An 18902-nucleotide genomic window follows, 5' to 3' on the forward strand; every position below is an offset into this window, starting at 1 on the left:
CATATTTATTAATTGAACCATACAAAGTATCATAATTAACAAATATGCCCCTATAAACTCTTTCTTTACAATTTCGCCCTTACTTAGTGAAAAATTCACAAAAAGACATAGTCTAATTTGAGAATTATAATTGATTAATCAAAATCAATTACATGAGTCTTACAAGCAATATTATCTCAACTAGTGGGGGGACCATGGGTCTATATAACCGAGCTTCCAATAAGTAGATCAAGAATTTAGCACTAAAATTCACTAACTTATTAATTCTTCGTTGAATCCACGCATAGAACTTAAAATTGCACTCTCAGTATATAGAATGCTCTATATGTTCCACCATATAGACACATCATTAGTTATCCATTGTTATAATCCTAATGTGATCAATGATCCTCTATATGAATGATCTACACTGTAAAAGGGATTAAATTACCGTTACACCCTACAATGTATTTATTCCTTAAAACACTTGACCCCGTATAAATGATATTTCAGTTTATGTGAAATGAGTACTCCACCATTTATGTTCGTTTGGTCAAGCTCGAAGGAGATCATCCTTTGCTTACTATTCGCCAGATAGAAGCTATAGATTCCATGTTTATGATAGCGCTCCCACTCAATTACACTACTGTGTTCCCAAAATGTACGTATCACCCTGACCTAAAAGTAGGCTTAACTAACAAATCAAAGAACACGAATAGCCTCTCGAGATTGAGCCTAATCATAACAGGATTAAGAACATTTGATCTAGGATCAACTAGGCGATATTGACTTGAATAGATATTACGGTAAGTTTAATAAATCTAAGTCAAAGTTCAATATTGGTCCCTTCCGATGCATACTCCATGCATCCAACCTGAGCTTTACTTTAACCAATGCTCTGGAAAGAACATAGCACTTCTCCAAATGCAAGTAAACTCTGTTGTAGATTATCATATCAGTAAAACCCTGTGTCTGATAAATCTAGGAAACTTTATTCACATAGTCATGTTTACTTTCCAATGTGTTGACGGCACAATAAACAGGATCAAGTATGTGAAAAGGGTTTCAGATGAATTCATACATTATGTACATATAATCATGAAATAAATCATGTGAACCATGCAACATTAAATGTTATTTCTGATCTATATTAATAAGTAAATCTGATTACATTGAAATGAGTTTTATTTAGGGCATAAAACCCAACACGTTTAACAAAAGAAATTAACACATTGTTTAGAAGAGATATCATCGAACGACAATCTTGTATTAACATTCCAAATTGGGACGGCATGTGAACCTCCCCATTAATAGCTTGAACAACTACTAATTTTTAAAAGTGAGAACAGAAAATAATTTTTTTATCATTTTAAAAATTTAATGGTGTTTAGCTCAGGTTTTTTAAAACTAAATAAAAAAATCAATATTCTACACCATATCATGACATGAACTCATCCAACCCCGGACCTAAACCCAAACCCAGATCCTGACGCAAACCCAGATTCAGACCCAGACCCAGACCCAGACCCATACCCCGGACTCGGTCCTAGACCCTAGACCCGGACCACCCAAACTCGCCGTAGACTTGGACTTAGGGCGGGGTCCGATTTTAGGGTCTGGGTCTTGGTCCAGATCAGGCCGGGATTCGGGTCTAGGTCTGGGTTTGGTGTTCGGAGTCTGGGTTTGGGTTTGGCGTCCAGGGTCTGGGGTTTGGGGTTGGGTCGGGGTTCGAGTTCGGGTTCGGGTTTGACTTGCCGACTCAGGTTTATTAATACTCCAACCACGTTAAAAATCAATTATTTTATTTCATTTACTTATTTTTTAGCTCTATTTTTTTAATATTATTTTTAAAACTCTCGATAAACAATAGGATATAAACAACTTACAAATGAAAAATTATTCAAGTCGCACGTGTAGTGTAGTATGATAATTTAGCAAAATTTATACCCTAAATACTTTTATATACTTTTTTTTTCTATTATATATTAGATTAATTTAGTAAGAATGTTTATGGTGCGGGCGGTGTGAGTTTTGACTATTTTTTTAAACAAAACCACACATGCAGTATTTAAAATTTTTCAAATTACAACTGCACCGTAAGACTATCTCCATTAAGAGATGTAAAAATTGAGCTATATTTTGTACAAAAAGTAGTTTTGTGATATTTTTACATCAATATTTACTATTGTGCTCTAATACATAATTGTAAATCTTCATGCAAAATTTAATATGTTATTTAATGCTCATTTAATAATTTATTAAAAAATACAAAATAATAATAATGCAAAGTTAAATGTAAAATTTAATAATATAATAATAATACAAGTCAAATAATGCAAATGAGTATGTTAGCTAAAATTTAATAATAAAATATTAAAAATAACATAATAATAAGTATAAAAGCATAACATTTATTGTGATGCAAATTTTGCATCATGCTATATTGTGATGCGAATTTAGATTATTTTTTATTATGTGAAATTTTTGCATCATAATTTAGCACACTATTAGAGCAGACTTTTAACAAAGTGAGCTATATTTTGTATTTACATCGCTTATTTACATCTCTATTGAATATGTTCTAAAACCTCAAAACTTACAAAATTCACACTACAAAAATGTGATGCCATATAAACCATTTATACTATTGTCAAATAAATAAATAATATATAAAGTTTTACCAACACAATAAAAAATACACATATTATTTTTTTTGAATAATAAAAATCTTCCAAAAACTATGGAAGTATAACAAGTGGGTAAAGAATCCCCACTAAGAATATGATCAGCCTCAAAAAGAGAAGCCCGCGCCAAAGCATGCGCAAGGTCATTAGCAGACCGTTTAACAAAACCACATTAATCGACATCAAATAAAGAGGTTAACAACCCTCTACATTCTTGTAAAACAAAACCATAAGGAGAATCTAAAGTTTTAGCATTCTTAATATCATTTATAAGCGTAAGACAATCAGATTCAATAATGACATGATGCCAATCTTTCCTCTTGATCTAACTTAGAGCCTCCTTCAAACCCATTGCCTCCACCATTAATGGACTCCAAGTTCCAATTTTTCGAATTTGGACAGCTTCAATTACATTGCCTGAGAGTTTCTAGCCACCAATCCAAATCCGAAGCATTCCTCTTCCGAAAAAATGGGACCATCAACGTTAACTTTGATGAAAGGATCATTTGGTTTAATCCAATGCTCAACAAATCTCCCTTGTTGACCGTGGTCAGAAGGAGATATAAAGGATGTTTTTTGAGTATTATTCCAAGATACAAAGTTAAGAGATGTTGTGGATACCACTTCCTCCACTGAAGATTGCTTAGAGTTCCAACCAGAGTTGTTGCGATTATTCCAAATAGACCAACATAACATTGCAGCTCCAATTTGTTCCTCCTTTTTCCAAATACACATATTATTAAAACTTCAAGAACACATTTATTCAAAAATACAACATAATTCAAACTAATATATACATAATCTTTTAAGACATGAAGTAAAATTAAATAAAAACTATAAATAATCTTTAAAGTTTTAAAATCCACCTATGACAATTATTATATATACATAAATATTTGTTTTAAAAAAAAATGTTGAAGTCTTACTTTATATAGATAAACTCAATGATAATCACTAGAACAAAACTTATATTTGAAACTTAAATTAAAATTTAAGTTATAACTATATAATTCATTGTATAAATTTATAGAAAATAGTGTAATGCAATTCAAATTGTTAGGATTAAATTTAAAATTACAAACCAAATCGTACTGCGCGATTTTGCAAAAATGCAAATCCCAACTACATTGTGAAGGATAGAAGTGTTCACGGTGTGGGTGGTGCAGTTTTTAACTTTTTTTCAAACAAACCCGCATATGCAGTTTTTCTAATTATAGGAAATTTTACAGATTTATCCCTACACAACTCACACACACATTAACTTTCAAGTTCAATTTTGACCTTTCATTTACTGAATAAATGAGCACACAATTGACACGTATTATATTTGCTGTTATTGTTTTACTTTGACTTTGCTTTACCATATATTTGCTTTGTCTAAACAAATCTTTGAAGGACAAACAATTAGGGCAAAACACAGTGTAAGAGAGAGGTTAGAATGAGAGAACCAACTCTGTTCTTGAGCTGGTTTCAGAGAAAATAAACAACACAAAGGGATTAACAGATTAAAGAGATTAGGGTAAGAGAGAGCAAACACAGAGAGATTTTACAAGGTTCACCCCTAAAATTGGGGCTACGTCCTTGGTGAGCTGCCTCAGAGAAAATCAGCCATAATCCACTATCAAGATCAATGATTACATCAAGTTTTAGAGCTCCAAGACACATGAATCGCCTGGTAGCTCATTCTTCAACTCAGTTATGTACAATTCTCTCAAAAATCTCTTATTTTCTTCCCTCTCGGGATCAAATAGATCCTCTTTCTTTCTTCTCTCTCTGACTATTTTTCTTTTTCTTCTTTTAACACGTGATGAGTTTTTACTGGATCTCTATCTTCATCCCTTTATGGTTTCTGAGAAGTTTTGTGAAGCTGCAAGTATTTATGTGTTTAGATCCTTCTATTTATAGTTGATGTAATAACTGATTAAGTTAGTTAGGAATAACTAACAATGGTCTTCATCTTGGATTGCATATGGTTAGGTTAGTTAGGATTTTAACAAACTGTTTTTTTTACTTGTAATTTGTGATAGGGCAACTTATATGAGGAATTATTTCAACACTAATTTCCCAAATCGCACCCGCACCGCAAAATTAAAAAATTGCAAAAAATGGTGCGGTGCAGTTTCTGCGGTTTAGACTATCACTAAATAATTAAATTATTACAAATACAACAAAGCTTGAGCAACACTTGTCAAAAATACCATAAGACTTGAAAAATAAATATGAAAAAAAAAAAATAAGTTTCAACAATACAATAATTAGTGTGTTGTGGGTTGGACATTCACATATTGGACCTAAATAAATATAAAAATTTATATTTTTATAATGTGCGGTGCGGTTTGAACCGCATATTAATAATTCAAAGCCAAAAATTACAAACCGCACTGCGCGGTTTAAAAAAAATTCAAATCGCGACCCTTTAAAGAATTTCAAACTGCTTTTTTTTTGCTGTACGGTGCAGTGTAGGCGATTCGAGCAATTTGATAAATACTCTTAGTAAAGGGTTCAAACTATATTTTTATGTGGTGCGAGCGATTTATAGCTTATGATCAATTTGATGAACATTCTTAAATTTAATATAATATATTCATCAAATTAATCCATTTTAATTAAATTGTTAAAATTATCCTTGTTTAAAAAAATTGTTAAAGTTATCCAAATCTCATTGTCTTTTTTTTTTTTTTTTTTTTTTTTTTGGGTTAAGCTATATCTCATTGTCTTAAATACGAATTAATCCACAATAACTATTATTCAAAAAAAAAAAAATCCATAATAATTTAGCCCCTTTTTTATTTTTTCAGAGCGAGGTAAGGTCAAAAGCGTAATTTAGTGACTGCGAACGAGGGTATAAAAGCCACCGTCTCATTGAGGGCTTTAGGGTTTTGTGGATTTCGTTTGCACCTTTTTCTTCTCTTCACTCCAAACTTTCTCAAAGGCAAAGCTTAAGCGAATTCATCAATCATGACTGCTCAGACCCAGGAAGAGCTTCTCGCCGCTCATCTCGAACAGGAAAAGCTTGATGTAACTAATCTCTATATCTCTATATATTTATATAATAAGTGTATATATATAATCAAAATGGCTTCTTGAACTAGTTATTAAGGTTATTTATTAAGGTCGATAATCATTGAGAACATTGGAAATGGATTTTTCTATTCTTGCTGTGTTCTTTAGACCAGATCTTTGTTTTTGAAATATCTTTTATGGAACCATGATAATGAAATGGAAGCTGTGGGATTCTTGCCTTTATTTTCTTTCGTGTATTTTGTTGTGGAAAATTCCTAGTATTTTATTTGACCGTTGAATCAGGACAGTGGCTGCTTTAGTAGCTAAAATGAAAACATTAGTGGATATTTGAAATCTTGTTCAAGAGTAGTTCTTACATTGTTTTGTTTTGGATTCTTTATAGAAATGTCAGGTGGTGGTAATGGGTCCGTTCATTAATTTCATTGTTCTTGCATTGTTTTGTTTTGGGCTCTATATAAGTGGCTGCTGTAGTGATTGCGTCTGGATCTTGGAAGTCATTTACAGAAATATTTTCAAACTTTGTGCGAATACTGTAATTGTGTGTTTGGGTCAAATGTGTAGTTTTTTAATCCTTTGATTTTAAAGTTTCTTGACTCGTTTTTTTAGTTAATCTCGGTAAAATGACAAAGTTGCATGAAATGCGGGACTGCTTTGAGTATCGCGTATTTTATACCAGCAGTATTCACGTAATATACATCATGTATTGTTTTCTCTTTGTAGACTTGTAGTCCGTGATTTTGTTGCTATTTCACTTAAAGTTAATTCTTAAATATTATTTAGTTTTTTTGGGGGGGCGTGTGATATATAATGATTTTGCGTAGTAACATTTTGTCCTGAAACATTGTATTCACAGCCTGATCAGCCTACCGTTGAGGATGATGATGACGATGATGAAGATGACGACGATGATGACAAGGATGATGATGAACTTGAAGGTGAATTCATACAGTTTACTACTCTTTGCATTCTATTATTTTTAAATATACTTTCTTTCTCTCATTTTCAATTTGTCATTCTGACCCCTATTTGGACAAGAGCTATGTGTGGGCTTGTATTTTATTCATTTTATGTTACTTAAGTAAAACTGATATAAACTGAGATAAATTGAATGTGAGATAAGAAATCCAATGACAACTGGAAAATTTTCCCTGAAAACAATGAAAGATGTTACAGTGAACCTGAAGCTATCAGACTGGCTGACAGGCTACACAATTATGTGTTTGTGCTCGTGTAATATATTATCTTTTTTTGAGTTTTTTCTTAATGGGTTGAGAAATATTTGAGTTTTTATAGTTTGCATTTGCATTGATTTTTATTTTGATCAACTAATTAAATGACTTGCCAACATCATTTAATCTGCTCTGGTTCATAGTTCAAATGTTGTATGTTCTGAATTATGTGTTAATACTTTGTGTTTAAACAGGACAACATGATGGAGATGCAAGTGGTAGGTCAAAGCAGAGTAGAAGTGAGAAGAAAAGCAGAAAAGCTATGTTGAAGCTTGGAATGAAACCCATTCCTGGTGTTAGCCGGGTGACTGTCAAAAAGAGCAAGAATGTTTGTACCTTTTCCTTCCCTGGCCTATTTTAAGCTTAAATGTATTTATGCTAGAATTTGTTTGATTGCTAAATTAACATGTACAATGCCAACCAGATCTTGTTCGTTATCTCAAAACCGGATGTGTTCAAGAGTCCAACTTCGGATACATATGTTATCTTTGGAGAGGCTAAGATTGAGGACTTGAGCTCACAACTCCAGACACAGGCTGCAGAGCAGTTCAAGGCTCCCGATCTCAGCCATGTGATCTCCAAACCAGAGTCTTCAGCTACAGCCCAGGATGATGAAGATGTAGATGATAGTGGAGTGGAGCCAAAGGATATTGAGTTGGTCATGACACAAGCGGGTGTACCCAGGTCAAAGGCTGTGAAAGCATTGAAGGCTGCAGATGGAGACATTGTTACTGCTATCATGGAGCTTACCAACTAAGAATAGTTGAATTAATTGTTGTTTCTCTCATAGGTGTGTTTTTTTAAGTTTGAGATGTTCTTTTAATGTTAGTCTTTTTTGCAATTCTGCCCTGTTGTATGAGTTGAAAACTAATATATGCCCTATATGGATAAACAGTGCTCCTTTCTTCTCAGTTTTATCCCCCATTTTTCAAGTTCTCCCCTTGGAGGAGTTGGGACTAGTTTTTGGTTACCATTTTTGAGTTTCAACTTCTTTTACTTGCACATGTTGTAGCCAACATTATTTTTAAATCAACTTTTACTTTTATTCAATCTATTTGCTTTGATAAAAGGTATTTTCAGACAGTTAAGACAGTTTTTGGGGTATTTTGCACCAAAATATTTAGAGTTGCAGCTCTACCCATATTAAGCTACTACACAAAAGCTGAGTGACGATAAAGACATTTTTTCCAATGAAATTATTTTTAAAATTGTCCCATATTGATGATTTCTTTTTGATGAATTATAGCAATTATACCAGTTTAAAACGACTTTTTTTTATTTATTTATTTTAATTTTAGACCTAGTTGTTTCTTCTTTCTAAATTTTACTATGAAGTTATCAAAATAAAAAAAATAATAATAATAATAATTAATAAGAAATGGACAAAATTTCTAAACTATTACAAATTTGAGATTTTTTTTTCGCTGATATAAATTTGAGAATTTAAATACTAAAATTAATATTTAAAAACATTTTAATATTAACAAGATCTAATAAAAAACCTTGGTAGGAAAAATGCGAGTGCAATTTGTAATACCAGAGAGAGTCCTCTCTAGAACTTTCGAGCTCCTTCAACATCTGATCAGTGATGTCAGCGCATATATAAGGATCAATCGACTACGACGATTCATCCAATCCAACCTTACTACTACGCCAAGCTTCTTCCTTTTTCTACTTCATAATCCTCCCTACTTGCCTCCATTTTTACAGCTCGGAATATATATTACTCTCATACAAAATGAGGTAAACCCAGGTGATCATATAATTTGTTTATGTTTTTTACAAGGCTTTTTTTTTTCTTGGTCATTCTCACCCAATAGTTTACATACATCACATTAATTTAGTTTCTGTAACTTTTGTTAATGTTAACACAGTAAGGCTCTGTCTGCTCTGTTAGCATAAATGCATAATGGTTCAAAACCAAGTTTTGTTTCTATCAATTTATTTATTGGCACACACATATATGTTTTAGTTTGGTATTAGGGCAGTTTGAATGATATCTACATAGAGCATGACAGCAAGAAATGCTGTACAAATTCATCACAGGTGTTGTAAATTATTTCTTTATTTTAATAATTAGCCACCTTACATTACAATCATAAATTAGTTCAAGCTTGATTTACAGGTTCTTGATTCTTTATTCTAGTCATCTTCTTTTTTTCTCTTATTGAAGGGAACATGTTGAGGTCTTTAAGGAATTATTTACCAGCTTTTTGTGTTTTGCTTGTATTTTATAGTATATGTATTAGTAATTCACATTAGTTTCTCAATAGAATTTGATGACACAAGAATCTTTGGTAGTTAATAGAACACATTTTCACAACCTGAGGTTTGAATTGAAAAATCCTTTTTTTTTCTTTTCTTTTGTTCTGTGCTCTTACTTGTTGCAGTCGACACCCATATGTAAAATGGGCCCAAAGATCGGACAAAATCTTTATCACAGTTGATTTACTTGATGCAAAGGATGTAAAACTCAAGCTTGAACCTGATGGAAGATTCATCTTTTCTGCTACTAAGGACTCAATACCATATGAAGTTGATATTGAACTCTTTGATAAGATCAATGTTGAGGTATAACTTTTCCTTGAGTTAAGAATGAGAGTGTGAGAGAGTTTGATATCAATGCATTTGTGAGGATGATGTGGAATTCATGCAGGAGAGCAAATATAACGTTGGTGCAAGAGGCATTGTATATGCTATAAAGAAAGCTGAAAAGAAATGGTGGGACAGACTACTCAAACAGGAAGGAAAGCCTCCTGTGTTCCTTAGAGTAGACTGGGATAAGTGGGTTGATGAGGAGGATGAAAATGGTTGATACTAAATGGATAAAACTGAGTGGTTCTTTGTGCTTGTCTTTTTTATGGTTGTTTGTGATATCATTGATAATATTTCTGTTTTGTATGTTCACAGAAAAAGGAGGAAGGGGTTTCGATGATGTTGATTTCTCATCGGTAAGAACTCCTTTGCCTCTATAACATTTATTTCATTAAATTGTTGCCATTGTTCCAAATTTCAAGGTGAATGAAAATGTGTGTATTGTAATTTTCTCTTTCTTTTCAATGATGCATGTGCAGTGCATTATGTTATTTGAGTTCATGATGGTTTAAGAATGTTATTACAAAATTTAGTTCTTTCTGAAGATTATTTGATTTAAGACTGATTTTGATACTTGATATTGTCTCGTCTCGAGTACCATTTTCTATAACATCTCTGTTTACCCCCTTTAAATGCATCAATTGCTAATTTTGTGTTACCAAAACCTGTTCTTAGTTTTGTTTTCTAGGGGGCCTAATAGTGTTTACAAACTCATTTGATGAATCTACACACTTTTATGTCATTATTATTTTTTGAAATCTTCATCATTCTCCTTCCTAGGATCCAGTCGAGTCAAGGCCATGCCTGTAATCGTGTGCTGCTCTAAACGCCAATCATCTTAGCACTTAAGTAAATCTCTCAATCACCAATGTTCTCCTAAGACAGAGCCAATACAATACATATTGGAGTAAACTTCAAATAGTGTAAATACATTTGAATAATGTTACTCAAAAGAAGGATGTAAAATGATGTTCTTACTGCTAGCTTAAAAATACTCATCTGCCTGGTCTTTCTGTCTTTACCCAAACACCAATGTAGTAACAAAATGTAAGTGAAGTAGATATCTAGACTGGATGGGAAGATTGAGAATGAGTTTCCATCTATGATTCATTTGGCTCAGTATTAAAGGAACACAAAAATGTTGACATAATCAGTAATCACATTGATGTTTCTTCAATTGGTCTATAACTTTCTATCCTTATGGGGGTAAGTAATGAATTTGGGTAAAATATGCAGGGTAATCATGAGAAAAGTCGGGTGAAAGAACGAAAGAAGCGTCGGAGTACATTAAACAAGTTTCTTGGGAAGTTAAGGCTTGATTGCTTTAGGAAGCCATGAGAGTTACAGGTTCTCTAAATTTCTTGGCAAAAAAGATTTTAACCGTTCTGTTCACAGTGAAGTTCAGATGTATGTATATTTGAATTTTGTTTAGTATTTGGGCTTTGTAAATCATATGTGTGTGACAGTGTGACTTAATTTGTAGTGGGTTTTCTTGTTTGCTTTCTTTATGTTTGATCCATAAGACAACTTCTCTACAAATTGAGAAGGAAAAAAAAAGAAAACTGAAATTATTATTGAAGTAAAAAATGCACTCAGGTTTGGTTGTACACAAGAATAAGAAAATCCAGTTTTAATTTCACGTTTCACCTCACTATGGGTCCTGTTTTCAATATATTATTATTATTATTATTTTTACAAACTATTTGATTGAAAATAATTTTATTAGAATTTAGTTGATTTGAAAACTATAAATGATAATTAAGTTAGTTCAAGTCTTGCAATATATTTTTAGCTATATTGTCATTTTGCTTTTATAGTAGGGTTTCTTATTTTATGGTAGTGGGGAATTATAATATATTTTTGATATTGGGGAGGGGATTCGAACTTACGACTTCTTTTTGTGAAGAGAAGTGTCAAATTACTACACTATGCATATGACCTACCTTAGATGCTTAATCTATTTTTTTAAAAAAATATATGACGAGGTTAAAAAAAAAATTTTAAATAGATAATTACACTTGCAATCATACTTTTGAATTATATTTTTAACTCTATAAATTATTTGGGTTTTTCTTTTAAAAAAAATTATTCAAATATTTACTATGTATATTGGAGTTACAATTTTCACTATTATAGTTAGGGGGAGACATTATTTAATTCAATTAAATCAAACTGATTTAATTGGATTAAATTGAATATTAAAAGTTTTATTCTAATTTAATTGGAAATCAATTTTAAAATTCAATTAAAACGCTATCCAATCTAATCACACTTAATAAATATTAAAAAATTATTTATATTTATTTATATATAATTAAAAATAAAATATAAATTTTTTAATTATATTTACATTGGTTTTTTTTTTTTTGGTTGAATTTGTAATTGTTTTGTGGTTTGTCTATTTGTTTTCATGATATTTTGTCCAATTTTATAACTTGGTAGTGTTGTTTAGGTCTAATTAAATTGAATTAAATGATGATTTTTTAAATTTAATTACTAATTGAATTAAATTAAATTAATAAAAAATAGTGAATTGGATCAGATGTCCAATCTTATTTATAGTCATACTTTCTATGAAAATTTGGTGAGGTAATTAATATTCTTCCAATAAACAATTTATAAAATGAAATTACTATTTTGTAAGTCTTCATATTTTATTCTAATTCTACTCCTAGCTATTCATATACTTGTTTTTCTTTTACTTGTGTTGAAAGTGAAACTTTTGTGGTACACTCAAGTTTCCTTTTATTCTAACACTAAAATTTAAATTTAAGTTTTAAATCACAATATAATTTTTAGCATTGATTTTTTTTTTTTTTAATTTTAACTGTAATATTAAAATTTACACTTAAAATATTTTTATTATTATATCATTTGTTAAATTACCTCACATTATAATATATAAATTTAATTATAAATATATTATTTTAATATTAATTTTTTTTTAAAAAAAAAAAATTACAGTAATCTATATTGTCCCGTTAATAGTAGTGGATACAACATATACAGTAGAACCTCTATTTAAGAATACTCTATTCAAGAATAACCTCTAATTTCTTATAAAAAAATCAAGTCCCAATTTGGGATAGTTATAAATAAGAATAACCTCTAAATTGTAATTAGTTATACATTTTTTAAGTCCCGTATTAACAAATTATACCTCTATATAAGAATAATTACATCTTAATAAAATATATACATATATTTTGTAAATTTATTTATATAAAATTTATAATTTTATTTTAAATTATAATACATGTATGGAATTATATTTACTCTAAAATATTTCTATTATGATATAGTATTGATGATTATTTATTGTTATTATTGTTACATTGATATTTTTCTAGTTTTTGAATTTTTTTTTCCAGTGTAACTCTATTTAGTTATAAACTCCCAATTAGAATATAATTTACTTGGTCCTAAGTGTATTTTTGGATAATAATTACATCTTAATAAAATATATACATATATTTTGTAAATTTATTTATGTAAAATTTATAATTTTATTATAAATTATAATACATGTATGGAATTATATTTACTCTAAAATATTTCTATTATGATATAGTATTAATGATTATTTATTGTTATTATTGTTACATTGATATTTTTCTAGTTTTTGAATTTTTTTTTCCAGTGTAACTCTATTTAGTTATAACCTCCCAATTAGAATATAATTTACTTGGTCCTAAGTGTATTCTTGAATAGAGGTTCTACTGTATTAATACATCATAGCAATTAAAGTTTTGGGTTTGAACAATTATGAGAGGTCCTTATACCTTTCAACAATAGTACGACCTCACATATTCAAGTCATTGTTTTTTCTTTTTCTAACTCTATTCAAGTCATTGTGTGTATCATATAAATTTATGACAAATTAATGTAAGGACCAAAAGTGCTAGTGCAAGTTCATTATGATCAAGTACTACATATGTGTTGTATTTAAGAGTAATGCTTTAAATATAATATAGATATTTTAAACATTTTAAATTTAAATTTTGACTGTAATTAAAACTTTTCAAACTATTAAACTATTAATAAATTTAAGTTTTGCTATTATTATTATAAAAATAAAAATAGAATAATATAAAAATAAAAAAATTTATAAATTTTAAAATAATTTTAAAAGTGACATATCAACAATGTACACATAAATAATCTATTTTAACAATTAACTGTAAAAATAGATGGCAGTAGTTTGAAAATTGTTACTACTAAAATTTTAGCTTAAAAATTTAAATATAAATAAAATAATAATTGTGAGCTAATAACCGAAAAAAAAAACTATAATATATAAATATCCAAAAATAACACGTGCCATTGGTGCATATATTAAGTTTGTGTAACACGTACAATTCCAATAGAAAGATAAAAAGGAAGTACTACTATACTAACAGGGCCCGCTACGTTATTCACTCAATTCCTTTTCTCTTTTTCTTTTATTTCTTTCTGATGAAAGCTATTCACTTATCACTTTCACTTCTTTAATTTATTGACTAAGAAAAATAATAAGTATTAATTATATTTATATGATGTTATAACAGAATTTCACTTTCACTTTCACTAATGCTTCTTGATGAACTCTACGACCCCAGCGAAGAAGGCGTCGGTCTGAGCCGCCGTGGTGGGGTCATTATCGACTGCAATCTTGTTGAGATAGAAGCTGTGACTCATTCCAAAGCTCATCAGAATCTCAATCTCCTTATTCGCCTTCTTCATAGCCTCGTAGTACTCTCTCTCAGTGTCAAGAATCAGATCCTTATCCGCAAGGCACAGAAGCATCGGTGGAAGCTTCAGCTCCTCCAAAGGTGGCGCTGCAGGCCCCATCGGACACGTCATCGGGTGTTCCTTCGTCGATCCCACCGGCAAAGCCAATGCTATGAACTTGTCCACCATGTCTAACGTAAGGAAAGGAGACTCAGGTTGCTCCATCTCCGAACGGCTCCGCTCGGGCCGGACAAATCCCGGGTGGACCGGGATCGCTCCAGCAACCCGAAGCGGGCTCAGATCCTCCTTTCCTGCCCGGACAGCTGTCTCGTGAACTAAATTCCCACCGGAGCTGTCTCCAATTAGAAAAACCCTGTTGAAATCGGCTCCCTCGAGCCACGGCTCCGTGCAAGATTTTGCCTGGGAGCTGAGCCAGAGGAGCGCGGAGAAAGCGTCGTCGGCCGCCGCCGGAAGACGGTGCTCCGGAGCTCGTCGGAGGTAGACAGAGACGACGATTGCTCGAGCTTGGCGAGCGAAGCGGGTGTAGATTGCGTAGTACATGAACCAATCGGCTTCGCTTATGCAAAAGCCGCCGCCATGGAAGTGAAGTAAGAGAGGTAGTTTAGCAGCTTCTTCTTCCGGTGTCTTCTCTGGAAGATAGATTCTGACTCGAAGACCCGAATTCGGGTCGGCTAGGACGTCTCTAGTGGCTACTCCGTCGATGTATTGCTCATGAGGTGGAACGGAGTCGACCATGAATTTGACCTCGGGTGGGCCTGTCCATGTACGGTCGACTGAGCCATCGTCGTAGAGTCTGAGCCAGCCAGAGACATCTTCTACGATCTTCTTCTCTTGTACCATTCCTATTATTGTTGTAGTAAAGTAATAGTTAATTAAGATATGAGTAGGAGTGTGATGAAGCGAAATTGGAGTTGGAAAGGGTGGTTTTTATAAAGGTATAAGGAGTTGAATTAGGAGTACCTACTAGCTAGGGAAAATGTGTTGAAGCTTCAAATTTCACATAAGGAGAGAGGCCTAGCTAGGAAGCTACACACCTTTATGATCGTTAAGGATAAGTAAAGTAGGGCAAGAAAAACAGAGTTAAGTTTTATGTTGTGTACTGTATTAAGTTTTTACGGTTGTTTTTTTTATTCTACTGTTGTTTTAATTGTTATGTTTTGTTGTTTTATAAAAAAATAGTATTTTTGTAAAACATTCTGCCCTACAGTAAAATTATAAACTTTTGCCCAACATCTATTATTTTTGTAACAAATAAATAGAAATCACAATTATTATTTTAGGTTGCGTTCTTGTTAAATGATAAAATAGATTTGTGTTTTCTATAATGGTATAAATAAGACTCTCATTTCAATTTTCCACAATTTTTTTTAATATAATCGATCAACTTGAAGACAATTCTTGATATGAATAGATGCAGAAAACGTAACCAATTTTGTTATATTACTTATTTATTGAGTTATTATTAAGTTTTATTTTAACAATAAATTAATTTAAAATACTATTTAGTACTTTATTTTATAAAATACAAAATTAATTATTATAGAATAATTTAAAAATTAGAGAGATAAACATTTGTTAATAACTATCCCCTAAAAAACAGAGGTAATTAATGCATAGAACACAAAAGAAATAACAAGAATCGACACTAATTTCAACTAATAAAAAATAATATAATAAGACTAAACACAATAACATCAATAGTTCCTGTGCCTTTTTGACATTCTTAAATTAATATCTAATAACCTTAAATATTTAAATTTAAAATTAAAAAATATATAATACAACAAAAAGAAAAATATGATGAATAACTGCACTAATCTTAAAATAGTCTCTAAAGTTATAAAAAGTATTCAACAAAACATATTTAAAGAAGACCTGATCATCATCAATTAGAAAGTTCCTAATTCTAAAGAATTAATCCACGATGAAATTTATGAAACACATGTAAGGAATAAGAAAAACAATATCATACTTATATATATAAGTAACATTAAAAGAAATATATTTATTGACCTTACTATATATTATACTATATATTATCCATTGCTAACTTATATATTCAATTTTTATTGAATTATTAATTGTACTAAAATTAAAATGTTTTTTTTTTCTTCTTCTTTAGAATACGAAATTTGCATATTTATTAATTTTATTAATTTTGATATGTACGTGTATTTTCCTGGCATTAGTGATTGATGGGAAGAGGCTGCATTTCATGAATTGTGGGGAAAGTGTATGGAACACTTTTTTAGGGTGGAGTCGAGTCAAAGTCATCTCCCAAACAAACTTCAACTAAATATACCATCGTAGACGACATTTCTTTTTGACCAAACTATATAGTAGGCACACCCAGTCCCACGTAGAAGTGGACAGTCACGCATTTTAATATAGCCTAATTAAAATTTTTGTCGCTGAACTTTGATATGCATCAAATCATATTTTTTTGAACTTTTAAAGTTATTAAAATACCTATGAACTATGAGATTGTTGGATTTAAATTTTTTTTGTCTAATTTCATTCAATTTTACTATTTCGGTGATTGTTTATATACTAAATCATACTCCCCAGACTTTGAAATCTACCAAATCATGTCCCTCGAACTTTGACATGTATTAAATCATGACTCTTAAACTTTCATCCATGTTAGAATTTTTTTTACTAAAATTGAAAAAAAAGTTCTTAAATCCAACAATCTCAATAGTTCAGGGGGCATTTTTAACGACCTTAAAAGTTCAGGGGCATGATTTGGTATATGTCAAAGTTCAGGAGCAAAAATTCTAATTAACCTAAAAAATATATATAATTAGGATTTTTGTCCCCTGAACTTTGACATGTACCAAATCATTAACATTTTTATTTTATCTTTTAAAATATATATTATATATTTTTTTTTAGACTAATTAGGATTTTTGTCCCCTAAACTTTGACATGTACCAAATCATGCTCCTGAACTTTTAAGGTCGTTAAAAATGCCTCATAAACTATTGAGATTGTTGGATTTAAAAACTGTTTTTCAATTTTAATAAAAAAAGTCTAACATGAATAAAAGTTCAGTGGACATGATTAGTACATGTCAAAGTTCGAGGGGCATGATTTGGTAGATATCAAAGTTCGGGAAGCATGATATAGAACATAAACAATCACTGAAAAATAGTAAAATTGAATGAAATTAGACAAAAATCCTTAAATCCAACAATCTCAATAGTTCAGAGGTATTTTTAACGACCTTAAAAGTAGTTCAGGGGGCATGATTTGTTACATGTCAAATTTCAGATGGCAAAAATCCTTTATTAGTCTTTTTTTATTTTACCTCAAACTTTTATAGTTTATTTAAAAAATATCACTAAAATTTCACTTTTTTTTTTCTTCAAATTTTAATATATAATTCATTTTAAATATATAATATTAATGTTTTTATATTTTTACATATAAAAAATAAAATTAAAACCCTAAACAATTAATAAATTATGTTTAGAAAAATAAATAATATTTTATAAATATACACATAAATAGTAATTTTTTTAAAAAAAATTATATCATTTGATATGCGTGTCTTTAGTTTGATTCAAAATTAATAAAATGATAAGAATGGTCTATTATAAATTATTTGATGTCAGTGTTTTCTTAGTGTGTGTTGTGGGGACTAGTATGGTGCTTTAACTCAAAAATCAAAATTAAGTGAATGGAGACCTAAGTCAAAAAGAAAAAGAGGGATAGATGAAATTTGCTGACCTTGAATTCTCTCCATTAGTTTACACTCATTAATGTATGAAGATTTTTAGGTGGAATATCATTATAACTTTCGTTTGGATATTTTTATTTATAACATGCACCCCACAAATTAAATTGAAAAAAGAAAAAGAAATTCTCAATTCAAATAATCTATTACATATATATGTGATTTCTTTTTATAAGTATGTAATTAAAATTTTATAACTGTTGATACTTAAATTAATTTTGAGAAATCTAAAACTAATATAAGTATAATTTAACTTTATTAGATAAGAAACTAATTTTAATTACATGTAAGTAATTGGTTTTTTAATTTATTGCCTTAATAAAATTACTATTAACTGTTTTTTTTATTAAAAAAATTGTTTTTTCATCAAAAAAAACTGATATTGACTGTATCGAAGTAAAATTTATATGAATTTTTTAATAATATTTTTAAATATTTATGATGATTTATTCTATATTTTTAAGGATTTTTTTTAATTTCATATTTAGTACAATTAAGTTTGTATGTTATATACTTTATTTTAGAAGAAGATAGTCTTACCAGCTGGCATGTGTGCGATTTTTTTCTCTCCAGGTTCGTAGGTTTCATCGTTTTGACGGCTCCGAAGTTTCAGCGTGGACGGCTTCTTGCGGCTAGATTTTTTCACGTTCCGTTCACTGTGTTTTCACTGGTGGAGCTTGCATTCGAACGTATAGTTTCTTTTCTCGTACGATCATAGATTTTCAGCATCTCAGGGTTGTTTTTTTGAAGAATTTTCTCACGGGTTCTGGGTTCTTCTACGGCAGTGACTGATTTCCTGCGACTGGTGCTCTTGCGACTGGGTTCGTCGGTTTCTGCGTGTTGCGACTGGTGTTCTGGGTTTCTTAGGTGCCTGCGACTGGTGTTCTTGCGACTGGGTTCGTCGGTTTCTGCGTGGTGCGA

The 18902-nt window shown here is 30.5% G+C and overlaps 3 protein-coding genes across 4 annotated transcripts; 2 read left to right on the plus strand and 1 right to left on the minus strand.

The window, feature by feature from the left end:
• Positions 1 to 5415: 5415 nt before the first annotated feature.
• LOC133033485 (nascent polypeptide-associated complex subunit alpha-like protein 1) lies at positions 5416 to 7827 on the plus strand. The gene is made up of 4 exons (XM_061108251.1): positions 5416 to 5681; positions 6541 to 6622; positions 7111 to 7244; positions 7341 to 7827. Exons 1-4 carry the CDS (start codon positions 5622 to 5624, stop codon positions 7671 to 7673), a joined length of 609 nt encoding a protein of 202 aa, XP_060964234.1. The 5' UTR covers positions 5416 to 5621; the 3' UTR covers positions 7674 to 7827.
• A 60-nt stretch (positions 7828 to 7887) lies between these two features.
• Positions 7888 to 11150, plus strand: LOC133033486 (co-chaperone protein p23-1-like). Of its 2 annotated transcripts, XM_061108253.1 has the most exons (6): positions 7888 to 8659; positions 9307 to 9487; positions 9573 to 9726; positions 9827 to 9867; positions 10292 to 10360; positions 10748 to 10963. In XM_061108253.1, exons 1-5 carry the CDS (start codon positions 8655 to 8657, stop codon positions 10319 to 10321), a joined length of 411 nt encoding a protein of 136 aa, XP_060964236.1. In that variant the 5' UTR covers positions 7888 to 8654; the 3' UTR covers positions 10322 to 10360; positions 10748 to 10963. The 2 variants fall into 2 exon arrangements, with proteins under 2 accessions (XP_060964236.1, XP_060964235.1); XM_061108252.1 differs by lacking the exon at positions 10292 to 10360 and having other exon boundaries at positions 10748 to 11150.
• A 2660-nt stretch (positions 11151 to 13810) lies between these two features.
• On the minus strand, positions 13811 to 15468 carry LOC115706933 (carboxylesterase 15-like). The gene has a single exon (XM_030634712.2). The coding sequence runs from the start codon at positions 15080 to 15082 to the stop codon at positions 14078 to 14080; it is 1005 nt and encodes a 334-aa protein (XP_030490572.2). The 5' UTR covers positions 15083 to 15468; the 3' UTR covers positions 13811 to 14077.
• Positions 15469 to 18902: the final 3434 nt, after the last annotated feature.

Source organism: Cannabis sativa, chromosome 1 (assembly GCF_029168945.1).
Source record: "Cannabis sativa cultivar Pink pepper isolate KNU-18-1 chromosome 1, ASM2916894v1, whole genome shotgun sequence".
Classification (NCBI taxonomy): domain Eukaryota; kingdom Viridiplantae; phylum Streptophyta; class Magnoliopsida; order Rosales; family Cannabaceae; genus Cannabis; species Cannabis sativa.

What these genes read in the sequence shown, in the direction of transcription:
- LOC133033485 (XM_061108251.1), top strand. Translation starts at nt 5,622, where the DNA reads ATGACTGCTCAGACCCAGGAAGAGCTTCTCGCCGCTCATCTCGAACAG. An exon ending in GGATGATGATGAACTTGAAG is followed by an intron (nt 6,623 to 7,110) that starts GTGAATTCATAC and finishes GTGTTTAAACAG; the next exon opens with GACAACATGATGGAGATGCA. An exon ending in CTGTCAAAAAGAGCAAGAAT is followed by an intron (nt 7,245 to 7,340) that starts GTTTGTACCTTT and finishes AATGCCAACCAG; the next exon opens with ATCTTGTTCGTTATCTCAAA.
- LOC133033486 (XM_061108252.1), top strand. An exon ending in TTGATAAGATCAATGTTGAG is followed by an intron (nt 9,488 to 9,572) that starts GTATAACTTTTC and finishes GAATTCATGCAG; the next exon opens with GAGAGCAAATATAACGTTGG. An exon ending in TGATGAGGAGGATGAAAATG is followed by an intron (nt 9,727 to 9,826) that starts GTTGATACTAAA and finishes GTATGTTCACAG; the next exon opens with AAAAAGGAGGAAGGGGTTTC.
- LOC115706933 (XM_030634712.2), bottom strand. Translation starts at nt 15,082, where the DNA reads ATGGTACAAGAGAAGAAGATCGTAGAAGATGTCTCTGGCTGGCTCAGA.